Source organism: Xenopus laevis, chromosome 3L, assembly GCF_017654675.1.
Source record: "Xenopus laevis strain J_2021 chromosome 3L, Xenopus_laevis_v10.1, whole genome shotgun sequence".
NCBI classification, from domain to species: Eukaryota; Metazoa; Chordata; class Amphibia; order Anura; family Pipidae; genus Xenopus; species Xenopus laevis.
Genome location: NC_054375.1, coordinates 54,854,404 through 54,871,336, shown reverse-complemented (window position 1 = coordinate 54,871,336; position 16,933 = coordinate 54,854,404). Strand labels below are relative to the sequence as shown.

The window sequence follows — 16,933 nt, the reverse complement described above, 5'->3', positions numbered from 1 at the left end:
TCCCTTGAGCGTGTCACTGCCTGGTGCTCAACACACGGTGGCGCTGTGTCCTTGAAAACAAACACGAGTAAACTCCATAGCCGAGTATATAGCTGCACGGTCATCCTTTCCAGCAGCCCAGTACAGAGCACCCTAAGCAACCTCCAATTAAAAGCCATTGAATGGGTAGTAAACGTTTAGTATATAGTTATGGAATGGCCGAAGGGAAGTTACCTTCAGTATGTTATAGAATGGCCAATTCCTAGCAACTTTTCAATTGGTCTTCATTTTTGTACAGTTTTATATTTTATTTTGAAGTTATTTACTTGTTTGCCTTCTTCTTGACCTTTTCAAGGTCTCAGATAGGGGTATCAATGACCCCAGAAGCAGTGTCAGACTGGGACACCAGGGGCCCACCCAAAAACCTTTAGACCAGGGGCCCAGTCTAAGCATTATTTCTGCCTCTCCTCACTCAACCTCAATTCTCCTAGTCTCTTTTCTTTACATACTATAACCTATTATTCCATCTATTTAGCCTCTTTATTCTCATAGAAATAGGAAATGGCCTTGAAATAAGCCAAATGTTTAGGAGCAGGAGGGCCCACTGACACCTGGGCCCACAGGGAGTTTTCCTGTCCGACACTGCCCAGAAGCCCAAAAACTATTGCAATGTGAGGCTACAATTCTATTGTTATTGCTACTAGTGATGGGCGAATCTGTGGCGTTTCACTTCACCGCAAAAATTTGCAAATTTCCTGTAAAATCTGCAAAACGGCGAAAAATTTGCGAAACTGCGCCGGAGTCTCGTTTTCGCCGGCGTCCAAAAAACCGGACGCTGGTGAATTTTTGCGAATTTATTTGCCGGCGGCGAATCGCGGAATTCGCTGCGAATTTGTGCCTGGCAAATAAATTTGCCCATCACTGATTGCTATTTTTAATAACTTATCTTTCTATTCAGGCCCTCTCCTATTCATCTTCCAGTATTTCATTCACACCAAGTCCGGACTGGGATTTACAATAGTCCCTGACATTCCTTGTACACATCATCATCATCATCATCATTTATTTATATAGCGCTGTCAAGATACGCAGTGCTTTACTGCAGTTATAGCAAACAGGGAATAAATGGTGGCTAACAGACAAGGATTACAGAGTACAATGGGGTTTACAAACTAAAAGGTTAGGGTACAATTGAGACATTAGGATTATATAAACACTTTGTCATTTTGATACAGCAGTGATTAATTAAGGTACATTGAATAAGCCTCTTTAAACAGATGGTTCTTTAAGGAGCGCTCGAAAGTTTGGAAAGAAGGAGAAAGTCTGACAGCTTGTGGCAGAGAGTTCCAGAGAAAAGCAGAAGCCCGAGAGAAGTCTTGTAGACGAGAATGGGCAGAAGTGACCAGAGGAGAAGTGAGGCGAAGATCAGAAGCAGAGCGTAGGTTTCGTGAAGGAGTGTATTTGGAGATTAGAGATGAAATATAGGGAGGGGTTTCATTATTAAGGGCCTTGAATGTGAGTGTAAGTAATTCAAGGCCCAAGCAGCCCCCCACCAGCCCAATAAATAATGACTGTCTATGGCAACTTACAGCAGCCCCTCTGGCATTTGCCAGAACCCACAGATTGCCAGTCTGGGCCTGATTCACACCTAGGGTTGGCACCCAGCCAGTATTTGACTGGCCCAGTCAGTAAGTCACCAGCTAGGGCCAGAATTACAAATTTACCGGCAAAATACTAGCCAGTAGATTCATAACACCCCACAAATCCCTCCCTTCTCTGACCCTTTCGCTGCCCGATTACATCTTATATGGAGAGCTCCTCATATATCATCCTCCCTTATCCTGCCAACTCCACCCATTTCCACGCCCCTCTACACATTTCCCCACCCCCAAGTGATTATGCCCCGAACCTGGAAAATAGCCCGAATCCGAAAATACACCATCTAAAACTGTCAACGTCATGTAGAAGTCAATGCCAGAGGTCCCTTGAATCATTTGAAGATTTTTGTAGCCTTCATGATGTTTGGGGGATTTTTGGTCAGTTTGGCTTGAAAACTTGATAAATTCAAGCAATTTCAAATTTTTTTTGCCAAAAACTCAAGCTTTTCAAAAACAAGAAAACATCCCAGTTGTGAGTTTATTCAAGGTGTAAAAACCTCAGAAACTCAACCTTTGATAAATAACCCCCCTAATATCTGGGATGGTCGGGGATGAAGCCCACACAAATGCACAGCAGGAAAATATGTACTATGGTTGCATTTAGGGCTAATAAAATACATCACAATCTAGCATCAGCACCCCACACCACTGATTCCCTACAGGCAGCCACTTTATGCTAAACTGAAGCCCTTCTGCTAGTTGAACAGAGCTAAATTACCCATTAGGTGAACTAGGCACCTGCCAGTCTGATGCAAGGGCACAGAAATGGTTGGGCATGTGAGTCCCTTTGTAGAAAATAAAGTGAATGTTTCTAAAATTTGCTCTCATTGGTGTAACCTACTATGGTTATCAAAAAACACTCACCAAGGTGATATCATAAATATCTTTAATGTATGGAAAAAAAGTTACATTTGTATATTGTATATATTTTATTTGTATAGCGCTCCTTGAGGGAAAAGCACTGTACAGCAAAACAATAAATAAGTAGTAACAAACAAGGGGTCACTGCATTAATAAGTAACAATAAGTGCATTATTATAAATAACATTCAATCAAATATAAAATATAATTAAAATACTGATTAAGCATACCTCCCAACTGACCCGTTTTTAGAGGGACAGTCCCTCTTTTGACAGCTCAACCTGCAGTCCCGTTTTTCTCTGCACTGAACAGCCAGAAAAAGAAACAATGTTTCTAACTTAATTGGAGCGGAACACAATTAGGGTTGCCACCTGGCCAGTATTTTACAGGCATGGCCGGTAAAAATGATGGTTGATCCCAATGTTATTAATAGGGAAAAAAGGTAAATATATAGGAAGGCTGGTATTTTTTTCCAGAAAACGTGGCAACCCTAAACACAGTAGGGGGTAGGCGATCCTTCACCTGTGAAGAAAGGCAGGCGGAGCCGCCCTCGACTGGCCCTGGCCTTTAATTCACCTGGCTGGTAAACATTATGCCTCATGACAATGATATGAATAGGTAATAAACATAAACATATGGGAAGGCCAGTTTTATTGTTTAGAATAGGTGACCAGACTACTTACAATGAGAGTGAAAGAAATAAAGGGCACAACTGAGGCAAAACAAAGAGATACATTAAACTCAGTGTTGGACTGGCCCACCAGGATACCAGGAAAACTCCCGGTGGGCCCAGGGGTCAGTGACATACCTCCCAACATTTTGGAAGTAAAAAGATGGACAAATTTTTTTTTCGCACGTAGTGCAGCGATATTTTTGACCACGCCCCTTCTGTGACCACACCCCCTAATTACCATGTTCATTTTACAAAATTTGGCAGGTTATGAAAGTTTGAAAATGTTTCTCCTTATCTAAACTGGTTTTTTGTGTCTCAAGATTGCACCTTTGAGCTGTTCTGTGCTCTCTGCTAAAAGCCAATTAAGTTAGAAACTGTGTTTCTTTTTCTGGCTGTTCAGTGCAGAGAAAATAGGGACTTTCCAGTACAAATGAGGGACTGCAGGTTGAGCTGTCAAAAGAGGGACTGTCCCTCTGAAAAAGGGACAGTTGGGAGGTATGCTCTTGCTGCTAAACTTTTGGCCTATTTCATGGTCATTCCCTATTTCTTTATGAGAACAAAGAGGCTTAATAATGGAAGAATAGAGTATAGTATGTAAAGAAAATAGAGTAGGAGAATAAAGAGGTTGAGTGAGGAGAGGAGGAATAATAGTTTGGAAAGTGGGCCCTCAGCCTAAGGTTTTCTGGTGGCATCCCAGTCCTACAAAGATTAAACCTAATAAACATATATATATAAACATAATATAATATAAACATATATATTTTTATCATATATATATATGATAAAGCTGAAGGCGCTCGTGTAAAACCAAAGGGAATTGTAATGACAATAACGACAAGCTCAGTGCGATAAGGCTGCAAAACACGCCTGTGCATCACACACTTATTATTTATCAGCTATAGAAAACCTATTCGGATACTGAGGAATATATAAGGGATCAGTAACGTGCCCTGCATTATGACTGAGTTAACGTTACAGGTAATCACAAGATAAACTATATAACGGCTCCAACAATCTGTAGAGTCATGTCATAAGCACGTATCACGTGACACCCTCCCCCCTCTAAGTCAACAGTTGCTAAGCACCCAAGATGGCGGCAGTGGACGAAACTTCCTTTGCTTCGGATGGATTCCGGGACGTAACTTCCGCTAAATGGGAGTGACAGGTTAGAAGGCGGAGAGGGAAGATGGCGGCGCTGGAGGAGCGGGGCCTGAGTCAGGACCAGACAGAAAAACTGTTGCAGTTTCAGGTATCTTTATTATTAGGAGCACTGTAGGGATTATAAACCCTCGCAGCGAGGGGGCTGTCATTGGGTGGAGTTGGTTAAACGGTGAAGGGCCCGGATACAAAAAAGTTGTCTTCATCAGCCCTGGTTTCAGAATGAAAACGAACCTCTAGTTGTTATTAAGTAAAATGGGTCCTACGCTTAAAGCCCCCTCACCATTTGTAGATTGAAAACACCCAGTGGATTCCATTTGTTATGGGATGTCACATTGGTTGTAGTTAGACGACAGCTGGGAAGACGCAGGCTGGAAATCTTTGGCTTAGAATGTATTAGAAAGTTCTTGCTGAAGACTTCACCTGCCCTGCTGCTCAAGGGCTGCGAGGAGAGGCCTTACCTTTTATGCAGGTGGATTTAGAGGAGACTGGCAGAGCCCATTTAGGGGAGACTGGCTGAGCCCATGTGTAAATAAGCTGTGTATATGTATATGTCATCCTGTACTTGTCTGTAATGACCATGGATTCTACACTGAAATGTCTCTCTTACTGCTCAGGCTGACAGGCTCTGATTATGATATTCTCTTGACTATAACATTCAGACTTGTATTTCTGAATCCATTGTAAGTACGCATTTGCCTGTATATGCCACACTGTACATTTGGACTCTATAGTTCAACTACAAACCGAGAAATGCGTCAGGATGACAGGCTCAGATTATGTTCTTCTCTTGACTATAAAATCACATTCAGACTTGTATTTCTGAATCCATTGTAAGTACAGATTTGCCTGTATATGCCACACTGTGCTTTTGGACTCCATAGTCAAACTACAAACCGAGCAATAAGTATACATTTTTAGAGTGTCTCATGTTAAGAGACACGGGAGGATGGAGCTTTGTGGCCTACAGAGCTTACAATCTCACTACAGTCTATGATAAACAGGTCAGTAGATGTCTATCCATCTCATGCCAGTTGTGGTTGGCAGATAACTTTGGTAATGGGTATATTAACTGGCTGGCTTCAAGTTGGTCATAGCGTCAGCCACTTTAACAGACAATCAGGCAGCATTGAACATCACAGGCATAAATAGGGTATAAAGATGACAGTCTGATTTATGCTCTGCGCAAAGTCCTTTTGGATTAGATAATTAGCAGCACCAGGTTGGTGTGGATCCACTTGTCCACCGGATAAGTACAAATATAGGGTATAATAGTTGTTTAAACTAAAGCAAATGGCACACATGGCATTTTGTAGCTGTCCTCGTGAAAAAAATGTGCTTGTACAAAGTAATGGCTCTTTTTAGGGCTATTGAGAGCAACTGTCACTTGGAAATGTAGATGTCAGCTGTTTGGAGGAGGTGGGTATTTTTTTTTTTTTTTTTGCCATAAGCAAGACAATTCCCTTTAGCAGAACCAGTGAATTTGAGAGGGTTCTGGACTTTTTGCCACTGCATTTTTCTTTGAAAAAAAAAAATAGCTACAGCCGCTACATATGGTTTGCTTGTCAGTGGCTTTAAATGCTGAAATTGACTGCACTCTGCACATACAGTAATCATATTGATGTCGGTGACAAGTAATTGCTTTACAAATAAGCACCAGTGATTTCAATAGTCATGTATAATGGATAACAGCCATACTTCCTATTTTAAGGAAGGAAGGTGTTTTTATTTACTAATCCCATGATTTATTTGAACTCATAGTTGCCTACTGCTTGTACCATGTCCAAAACACTGGCTTTCTCTATGAGAGCGATAGGTCTGTGTAAAATATTCATATGCTTATCTTGGGCTTATTAAAGTCGCAGTTGCAAGGGGGAGACATGCTTTTGCCCTGATTGGGATACGAATCAGCTTAATTTTGCTCATCCACACATCTTAGTACAAGGCTGGATCTGTAGTTTATCATTAGTAATTTTTGCTTATGCCGTTTAGAGGTTCAGAGGGTTAAGTGAGCACGGTTGCTCATGTAGCTTGCACCATAGCTTGCTATGTATCTTAGGGCTAAATTACACAGAAGATTTTATCTGACCCACAAAATCATGTCATGCAACAGCTCGAGATTTTGTAGGATCCTACAAAATCTGATCGACACATGTGTAATTGAAGATGGATCAGATGGTGTGTTTTGTTCATGCATCTGCGGCTGACCGTCAATGTTTTTCAATGAGAGAAAAAGTAATTCAGACTCTGTCAGATTTTATCTCATGGGATGAAGACGCAGTATGCAGTGTTCCCCTGCGACAGTCAGTCCCATTATTTTTTAACCCATGCAACTATATTCAACTTGTAGGGTGTGATCTGTTGATCTGACACCATACTACAGCATTTCCAGTGTATTTTAGCCCTTAGATCTAACTAATGTAGCACAGTATCTAATTTAATTTTCTATGTGTTCTCAACAAAAACTGCTACCTTCTGCACAAAGCTGACAGCCTAGGTCAGTGCTGTCCAATTTATGTGGTACCGAGGGCCAAAATTTTAATGGCCTATGTGGTGGAGGGCCGATAATGGAAGTCAGTGTTGGCCACTCCCCCTTTTAAACGTCTTTTTCCATTGACTTTCTATTTTCTATGTGTGATCGTTTTTCTAATATTGTCTAATAAGTGTCAAGTGTCTTTTTCTCCTTCAGAAGCAGCTCTGGGAGGGGGATCGCCGACTCTGTAAACAGTTCTAAATTGATACATTTAGTTGATACATTTCTTATCTTTGTCCCTGCTGTGCAGAATCTCTGGGTTTCATTACAGGCAGCTGTTAGAATTGATACAATAGTTGCTAATACTCCAGAGATGCTGCTGAGAAATGTATCAACTAAATGTTGCAAAATTGTAACAGTTTAGAATCTGCACCTGAATTACTGAGCTGCCAGACTCAAACACCAGAGACACGAACATTCAACTTTAAACTTAGATTTTGGAGAAACAGTAAAATATAAATAATGGAAAGTAATTGGAAAAAGTCATTATTTCTGGGAAACAATCTAAAAACAACTGAGTTGAAAAAAGTGTTTGGAAGGTGAACAACCCCTTTAACGGTGGTAGCACACCAAAAAACCAAATGGCTGGTGCTCACTGCAGGGAAATCCCTCATCACTCATATGTGAAAAATGTAAGTCATGTTTAAAACGTACCCTTAAATCCATATGCCTCCTCCTCCCCTATGGATAATACAACAACCCCAACACATGATTAAACACCTTAGGGGCCCTTAAAGGAGAAGGAAACCCCCTGGGCGCAAAACCCCTCCCCCTGTGTTGCTCCCTCCTCACCCCTGGCCTACCTGTCCCCCTGGGCAAATGCCCCTAACTTGTTACTCACCCCTCTGCGCAGGTCGGAGTTCGCAGACGCCATCTTCTCCCACCGGCGTAACAAGTTAGGGGCATTTGCCCAGGGGGACTGGTAGGCCAGGGGAGAGGAGGGAGGGGGGCAACACAGGGGAGGGGGAGGGGTTTTGCGCCCAGGGGGTTTCCTTCTCCTTTAACAACAATTTCCAAATGCTAACAAACCCCAAGAACAAAAACACTAACAGGCTTACATTTCACAGGTAGCGTATAGCAAGCAGAGAATGGCACACACAAACAGCACTGGGCAAGCAGAGAATGGCACACACAGAGAGGAAAGGCAGAACAGAGCAGGAGACAGGAATCAGGACTAGTCTAATATGTACTACATACAGTGACACAGTGCTGGTGCCCCATTAGCATTTTGAATAAAGTGTGAACAATGTTGGCAGTTTCAGTCTGGGTTTCAGGTGTGAACAGTACAGGCCTTTAGGATATAGACAATAGAAATGTCACAAGTGTGTAGGGGGATTACAGCCTGAATTTGAAACAATGCAGGGGCCAGTTAATCTCTGTAGCGATACCTTTTAAATTTTATGGTAAAGACACAGCATGTGGGGGGCCACAGAAGGGGGGGAGGGTCGCAGCCGCATGCCACCAGTTGGACAGCCCTGGCCTAGGTGAAGGTATAATGTATCATAACTAGGTGAAATGTGGAGTATGTTTGGAGTAAGGCAAATTAGCCAATCAGCTTTAGCTGTTCAGCATAGAAGACTGATAGAAAATTATAGCCAATAAAGAAGCAGTTGCACAATGATCCAATTTTTAAGATGTCTCTGTACGTACAGGTACTGCTAAATGGATTTCATAGTATTGTTTACAACCAACATTTCTATGATCTTCTCAGCCACCAGCTTTAGACATCACTGAAATGTTATAGGAAGTTCTAGAATGAAGAGTGGATTTCCACTAGGAACTAGCCCTAGAAACAGTTACAAACTTGTGTAGCAGGATTCCTAAGAGAGATGATATTGTTTAGGACTGGCCAGCCCACTATTTAATAGACAGAGGCAACAGTAAAGTATTTGTGTGCTATACATGTTGCACAGAGTAAACATACCACTCTTCCAGCACACCAGCTCTATGCAAACACAATACATAATCACCCAGGAGCTCATCTGTTTGCCATAAGGGAATTTATGAAAGCCAATTTATTTGTTTTGAGACATATTGGAGATAGTATCAGATGTTTTTTTCCCAACATCTCTGGGTCAGCTAGTGGTAAGGGACAATTTACTTGAACAAAAGGTTGAAATTGTGTTTTTTGCAGCCTCATCTGCTGTGTAACTATGTTTGTGGAAAACAGGCTCCTAGGTCTGGTGAGAACAAAACTGAACTTTTTGGACTATTTGTGTGGTTAAAAGCCAACACTGCTCATTGCCCTGTGAACACTATCCCTATGGCAAAGCATATTGTGAGGTATGTTCTTCATTGACAGGCACTGGAAAACTGGTCAAGATTCAAGCCAAATTTACACTTGAGTCATTTTAAAATCATGAACTTGTCTTGGAATGGTCCAGTCAAAGCCCAGACCTCAGTCCAACTTGAAAATTGCTTTTCACAAGCACCCCATTCAACCTGACAGTTTCGGCAATTTTGCCAAGAAGAATTGCTAAAAGTTGGATGAACCAGATGTGCAAAGTGGGAACCAATCCGTAATTAGTGCCCTTGACAAAGAGCCGTTTAGGCATGAAATGTTGTTGTTGCCAGAAACTGGGAAATACAGGCTTTTTAAAAAAAATATATATATTTTGGATTGCTGTTGCCTGGAACGTGGCGGTATTGATCCTTGTGTATGGAAACACAATGGGCACTCAAAGTTTAATGATAAAACAGAGGTCCGCAGATTATTTGCTGTTTGAATGTCGGGCTTTATATACAAAATTTTCAGTCGAGTTGAATTTGGAGGCAAAAGCCCTATCCCCCCCCCCCGTTTCATCTTAATTTTTTAATCTGGCCAATATTAATTTCCCCTTTTTAGCGATGATCACTTTTCACCAGAATAATTAAGGCTGAAGGAGCGTTTTTATTAAGAGCCTGTGTATTGCCTGTTCAAGTCATGTGCCAAATTTTCCTGCCAAGAAGTCAAATTTCTATTTGTATACCACGTTGACTGATTCCAGCACAAAATGCCCAATTTTATGCACTTGGCATGTGCCTACCTCTAATTTCTGCCAGTGTACTTTAATTGGAAGCAGAAGTCTCTGGCTGCACAAAAAAACTCCCTTTCCAGTTTTGTCAATATGCCAGTGTACAGTTGATTTTTGTTCCAAGAATCTGGAATGGTTTATATAGAGAATCCGCAGGATTATGTGCTCCTAGGATATTTCTGCAGCAGTTAGAAATGCACAGCCTTTGCCTTGTCTCCGATGAGCAACGTATCTCACAATATACATGGGTCTCTTATGGCTTTTATATAAAAACTTTTATAAGTTATATAATAATATAATATTTATAGGATAGGATTCCTGTGACTAAAATACAGTTTACCTTTTCTCTTAGGGCTTTAGTTCCTTCTGTAAAACCTGTCTGTACTGTCGAATTTGTTTTAGGGTAAGCCTTTGGTCTATGCAGCCAGCAGAATGAAAAATGTTGAAAACAATGCGTATGTAAAGTAGTGTCGTTTTATAGGAGTGGGAGTTGAATTATATACATATAAAAATTTGGAATAACTTTGATTTCACGTAGAAGTTGATTTGCTGTAATTCCTTTCTTGCCATAAAGCAAGACAGGACTGCTGCGGTTAGCAAGAGTCTAGAGACCCTAAACAAAACACTTGTTTGAAAACACAGTCTCAGTTACTCTTTATCTGTTAGGCTCATCTGCATTTAATGCAATGTTTGCTTTCTTTTTAGGCATGAAAGTGAAATAGACAAGAGCCCCTGCTCAGGCATAACAAGCTTGCACTCAAAAACACACAAACAGATGAAATCTGAACATTTAAATGACTGAAAATAACACGGCACAACATTACTTCGTTATGCTTTATAATTCTAAAAGCATTCAGCCTGTTTACTAAACATTAATAAAAAGTAATTAAAAAAAAAAAAGAATAAGAAAAATGCGTGGAGGACAATTATGAATAGATATTTCCATGTCTTACTTTTTGTGTTTATTTTTAACACACATTCATTTAGTATTTTATTATGTCTCTGACAGGACTTGACTGGTATTGAATCGATAGACCAATGTCGCCAAACTCTGCAGCAGCACAACTGGAATATTGAGGTATGTACCTGAAGCTGCAGGGAAGGATCCAGAGAATTAGTGATCAGCTAGCAGACTGAACAGATGGGTTACTCTAATATGACATCTGTGTATATGGTCAAATAATGTACAATGTACTAGCAGAACAGTGTGCAGACTTTCCTGATGATCTCTCTTTATTGTAGACTGCTGTCCAAGACAGGTTAAATGAACAGGAGGGTGTCCCCAGGGTCTTTAACACCACTCCCAACCGTCCTCTGCAGGTGAATACTGCTGACCATAGAGTATACAGTTATGTGGTGTCTCGGCCACAGCCAAGGGTAAGTTCAGATCTGTAATAGCAGTGTTGGGTAGAACTACACAGTTTGAAACCATCTAATATTGTCTCCTTGTTACAGGGGCTATTGGGATGGGGTTACTACCTGATTATGCTTCCATTCCGCATCACTTACTATACAGTACTTGATATATTTAGGTAAGTTTTACTTGTGAACCTAAAGTGTCGATCAGTGAATACAGAATGTCTTTAGCCTTTCTTTATCTCCTCTCTGTAAGGTTTGCTCTTCGTTTTATAAGACCGGACCCTCGCAGCCGAGTCACTGACCCAGTAGGGGATGTGGTCTCCTTTATTCATCTGTTTGAAGAGAAATATGGCAGCACACATCCTGTATTTTACCAGGGTACTTACAGCCAGGTAAAACTTTCCCATCAGACGAGAACAGTCTAAGAAAAAAAAATTTCTCTTTACTAGGCACTTTACTAGGGATTGGGATTAAAACCTGATTTTCTTCTAATAAGGTAATGCCAAAGGGTGTGCCTATGTTGGGAATTAAATGAAAATAATAGATAGACAAAGGAACTTTGTCAACACCTTTAGTTTCCCTTATTTCAGTAATGTAAAACTCCCAAAGAATTTCCACTTGTCTAGATGATAAATGGGTATAACTTTCAATTTGTGGCTCCTTGTTAGCACCCAATTTGTAATCGGTAAATGCTGCACTTCTAGAAGCCTTTTCCTTATCTGCATTTTGATATGCCATGTAATAATTACCTACTGATAACTAGAACTATAGCTACAAACAAGCGGATCTCTCCCCAGTATGCCCACATTGAGGTGGGCGATATCGAGCTGATCCAATCGTGGGCCCTAGGGCCAAACGATCGGATCAGAATGGAGGCTATACGGGCAGTCGGATTGCGGGACCGCGATCTGACAACTTTTTACCCTGCCCGATTGACATCTGGCCAACTTTCTGCCAGATATCGATCGGGAAAGCCCGTCGGAGGGCCGATAAGCTGCCGACTTGGTCTGTCAGCAGTTTTTATCGGCCCGCATATGTTTGCCTTTAGTGGAGTACCTCAGGGGCACATTCTTGGTCCATTGCTTTTTTTATTCTAGAGATTTTTTTTATAAATTGACAATAAAAATGATATTCAAGATTGGTAAAACCTCGGCCTTAAGCAGCATTAATGCTAGTTATACCCAAATTTACTTTGAAGCAGGCCTAATTAATTTACAAGGTTTTGGGGGTCATTTTTGATAACACACAATACAGCTTTAGCCTGTGACAAGTAGTGGGACTGAGCGCAGGTGTTGTATTTTGTCATTGCAGTTAGCCATAGTAAGCAACAAGCAATTTATTTTTACAGGCTATAAAATAAAACTAAAGATTTTATGGGTTGTATGGGTAACCGCAGTTTACTGAAGCAGGGCTGCATAATTTGCAGGATCTCATCACACATCTATTCACTGTAACCAATAGGCTAATATCTGTAAGTAGGGATGAGCGAAATTTTTCGCGCAGTTTCACCGTGGAAATGATGCCCTTAGACTCCAATGGGAGAAAAAAATGGTGCACATCAAAAAAAAATTACGCGCGTCAAAAATGCAAAAGCGAAAAGGGTCAAATTCGCCCATCGAAGACACATTGAATTACTGTGGTTCTCCAGAGTTTATTTGAAGCAAATTTGCCATCCCTGTGGACTGCAAGTTCTTGTGCACATAAATTACACACTGAGGTTTCGTGAGTTCTATAAAAATTCTTTTTTTTCTGTTTGCAGGCTTTGAATGATGCTAAACAGGAGCTGCGCTTCTTGTTGGTTTATCTGCATGGGGAAGATCACCAGGACTCTGATGATTTCTGTAGGTAAGTGTCTTTCATTTCTTGGAGCTACTGTTTTTTTTGGGTACATTGGATCAGTCGTTTGTGCTCATTTTTCTTTAGAAACACCCTCTGCACCTCCGAGGTCACCCATTTCATAAACAGCAGAATGTTGTTTTGGGCCTGTTCTAGCAACAAGCCTGAAGGATTCAGGGGTGAGTTAACTAGCCATATTTCTATCCTGCCAGTTTAATCTGTTCTATTACCTGCTTTCTATAAGTTTTGTCTCTTGTGTTAGTTTCCCAGGCCCTGCATGAGAGCACCTACCCCTTTTTGGCTATGATCATGCTCAAGGATCGCCGGATGACTGTAGTGGGGAGACTGGAGGGCCTGATTCAGCCACAGGACCTTATTAACCAGCTGACATTTATCATTGAAGCCAACCAAACCTATTTAGTATCAGAGAGACTAGAGAGGTGAGTATAAGAACTACAAACCCAATTAAGTCATGATAGAATGAATAGATGTCCAGTGCAAGGGCTACTTTTAAAATGAATGCAGTAGTAATCAAACGCTGGATTCACAGCTTATTTGCTTCTCTCCAAGTAGCTGCTTTCATAGCATTGAATGGGAAGTTTTTTTTTTTGTACCTCTTATTAGACCTTAATACGTCATCTGCAACTACATTTGCTACAGTTTTGAGGTATGCTCTTACAATTTTGTGTGTTAAAAAGAAGAAAATCAATTAAGGTGTTCTTTTTGCAGAGAGGAACGAAACCAGACTCAGGTGCTGAGGCAGCAGCAAGATGAGGCATATCTGGTTTCCCTGCGTGCTGACCAAGAAAAAGAACGCAAGAAGAAAGAGAAACAGGATCAGAAAAGAAGAGAAGAGGAAGAGGCACAACGCAAACAGATGTTAGAAGAGAGGAAGAAAAGGGTAATGGATTTTACTCCGAGATGCTAACACTTAACTGCACACAAAGTGGCACTGCTTACAGTATTCCTTCAAATGCCATATTTTATTTCTGTATTACACTGTAAGCTTTATTTATGCACTGTTCTCTATTAACTGCAGATATTGTATCTCCTTAAATAGAATCTAGAGGAAGAAAAAGAGCGCAAGTCTGAGTGTCTCCCTGCTGAGCCAGTTCCAGATCATCCAGATAACGTAAAAATTATTTTTAAGATGCCAAATGGTACCAGGGTAGAGCGAAGGTTTCTCTTCACCCAGTCCCTGTCAGTAAGTGTTTACTTCTAAGTCTATACAACATAAATCTGGGTTACCAGCTGCTCTATGACTTGACAGTTGCATTGACAGACACGTTTATAATTAGGACAGGATATTCTAGTAAAATTTCAGTCAAAACTGAATACTTTGGAGCAGTAATAGATGGTTACTGGGATTTTCTAAGAATGTCTTCAGGCTGCTGCAATTCTCTCAGTAATGCTCATATTTTACTTTGAGAGACAAACCTGGAAGAACAACAATGAGCTTCTGTTGAATCTTTACAACCATTGTATTAAATGGGAAGTTCACTATTAACTGCCAGTCGGTCATTGATGGGCCTATTTTAAGCAGTTCAGGTCTTCATTGCTTTTATGTTTGCAATTGTAATTCAACCTGCAACTGGTATTAGTTTGTTTCATTCCTTATTTGGCATTTTTTAAGACCCTCTCCTATTCATCTGCCATTCAAACTCCTGTCTGGTAGCTAATGTTAGTCCTAGCAACCAGATTCCAAGCTTGAGAGTTTAGAACAAAAAAATGTAAGTGTTCCAAAAAGGAAAATTGTTTCATACTTACGGTAATTTTCTTTTCCTGGTCATCCATATAATAACCTTTGGGTATGCTCTCTTCCTGTTGGATAAGCAGAAGAAAACAACACGCCTCTCATACCCATAAGTACCTCCTCCTCCAACTCCCCTCGTCTTAGTACTAAGCACAAACAATCTAGGGTGGGTATGCTGCCATAGGGATAACCAGGAAAAGAAAATTACGGTAAGTATGAAATAATTTTCCTTTTTCCTGGTCATCCCTGGCAGCATAATAATAACCTTTGGGTAATACCACAACAATAAAACACAAAGGGAGGGAAAATAACATGCTGAATATGCTTTAATCAACAAAAGCTGCAAGGACAGACTGTCCAATAGAATCGCTGAAAAATAAAATTAATTTATAATGCTTAAGGAATTGTGAGATGACGCCCAGGCAGCTGCCCTGCAGATTCTGCTGCTCAAAAATCGGAAACATTCCTGGTAGAATGTACCTTCAAGCCTGAAGGTGATGGTCTGTCCTGCTCTGTATACGCCTTGGAAATAGCTTTAGTAATCCAGCTTCTCAAGGTTCTCTTAGATGCAGGTTCTTCTGCTTATCCAACAGGGAGAGAGAGCATACCCAAAGGTTACTATTATGCTGCCAGGGGTGACCAGGAAAAACAATTCATTTTAGTTAGTTTAAATGTGAACCACCCCTTTTAAAAATATCTCAGAGCAGTCATGGTACTTGAGTAATGTGCATTAGAAAAGCCCCTGTCGTTGGACTGTCCAGACAGTGGTCTCTGGGCACCTTTATGTATAATTTAGTAGTTAATTTTGTATGTGTCTATCATTTTTTTTGGCTACTACTGGCCTGTGTATTACTAACTCCTTACAGCTTTCAAATGGGGATCACTGACCCCATCTAAAAAACAGATGCTCTATGAGGCTAAAAATGTATTGTTATTGCTACTTTTTACTACTCGGCTTTCTATTCAGGCCCTCTCTTGTTCATATTCCGGTCTATTTTTCAAATCATTGCATGTTTGCCAGGGTTATTTGGACACTACCAACCAGATTGCTGATATTGCAAACTGGCGAGCTGCTGAATAAAAAGCTAAAAGATGTCAAAAACTACAAATAATAATAATAAAAAGCATCTGTACATCATACTAAATGTTAACTCAAAGGTGAACTCCTTTAAGTGAACCAAAAGGTGCACATGCATTAGGCCGGCCTGCTCTTGATACCTCAAGATTTGGTGTGACCATTGTTTTTCTTCTGTCCAACCATGTGAGTAGTTATTGGGGTTGGGGGGGTTTAGACCTATAAAACTGCAATCCTTGTGGATTGGTGTTACTGTATTTTCAAAAATTTCCTTCAGTTCTCTTGCTGTTCTGAACATTTGGGTAGTTGGCCTCTAGAATAGAGTGTTTATCTCATAAGCAGATCATTGTATGCGGACACATAGGAGAGATGCTATGAAATAAAGGTGGCCATACAGCACACTAATTCTATCTTATTTAACATTCCCCCTCCCCTCTCTAATTCCAGGTCATCCATGACTTCTTGTTCTCTCTGAAAGAGACTCCTGAAAAGTTCCAGATAGTAACAAGTTTTCCCCGCCAGGTGCTGCCGTGCCTACCCAGTGAGGAAATCCCTGTGCCTCCAACTCTGCAGGAGGCTGGACTGAGCCAATCGCAACTGCTTTTTGTACAGGATCTGACAGACGATTGAGGAAAAAAAAATATATATATTTTTCTCCCCTAAGGAATGAGGGGAACAAGAAAAAAAAAATAAAAAAAATAAAAATAAAAAACTAGAAAAGCAAGTAGGGAGGAATGAGAGATTACCTATTCTCATAACATTATTTTTTTTAAATAACTGCTGCTACTGACTTTGGATCCGAGCGTCCTCGCTCAGGCAAGGAGGGGGGAGGCAGTGCGTAGCAGTGAAATGGTTTTCCCCATTGGAGGGGGACAAAGGCCAAGAGACCATGAACATGAAGGTGTTCTAGGAGAAGTTACAGAGCTCACATTTGGTATTTTTTAAAGTAACAGGAGTAATTGATCTGCGGGAGGTGCCTGCAGAACATCATAATCTTGCATTCCCTTGACCTGGGAGAAGGAAGAACCATCTCT

At 40.8% G+C, this 16,933-nt stretch overlaps 1 protein-coding gene across 1 annotated transcript; it reads left to right on the top strand.

Moving 5' to 3' along the window:
* Positions 1-4,335: 4,335 nt before the first annotated feature.
* faf2.L (Fas associated factor family member 2 L homeolog) lies at positions 4,336-16,589 on the top strand. The gene is made up of 11 exons (NM_001092048.1): positions 4,336-4,420; positions 10,886-10,954; positions 11,119-11,253; positions 11,332-11,408; positions 11,489-11,627; positions 12,995-13,080; positions 13,159-13,250; positions 13,334-13,511; positions 13,801-13,972; positions 14,132-14,275; positions 16,347-16,589. Exons 1-11 carry the CDS (start codon positions 4,358-4,360, stop codon positions 16,527-16,529), a joined length of 1,338 nt encoding a protein of 445 aa, NP_001085517.1. The 5' UTR covers positions 4,336-4,357; the 3' UTR covers positions 16,530-16,589.
* Positions 16,590-16,933: the final 344 nt, after the last annotated feature.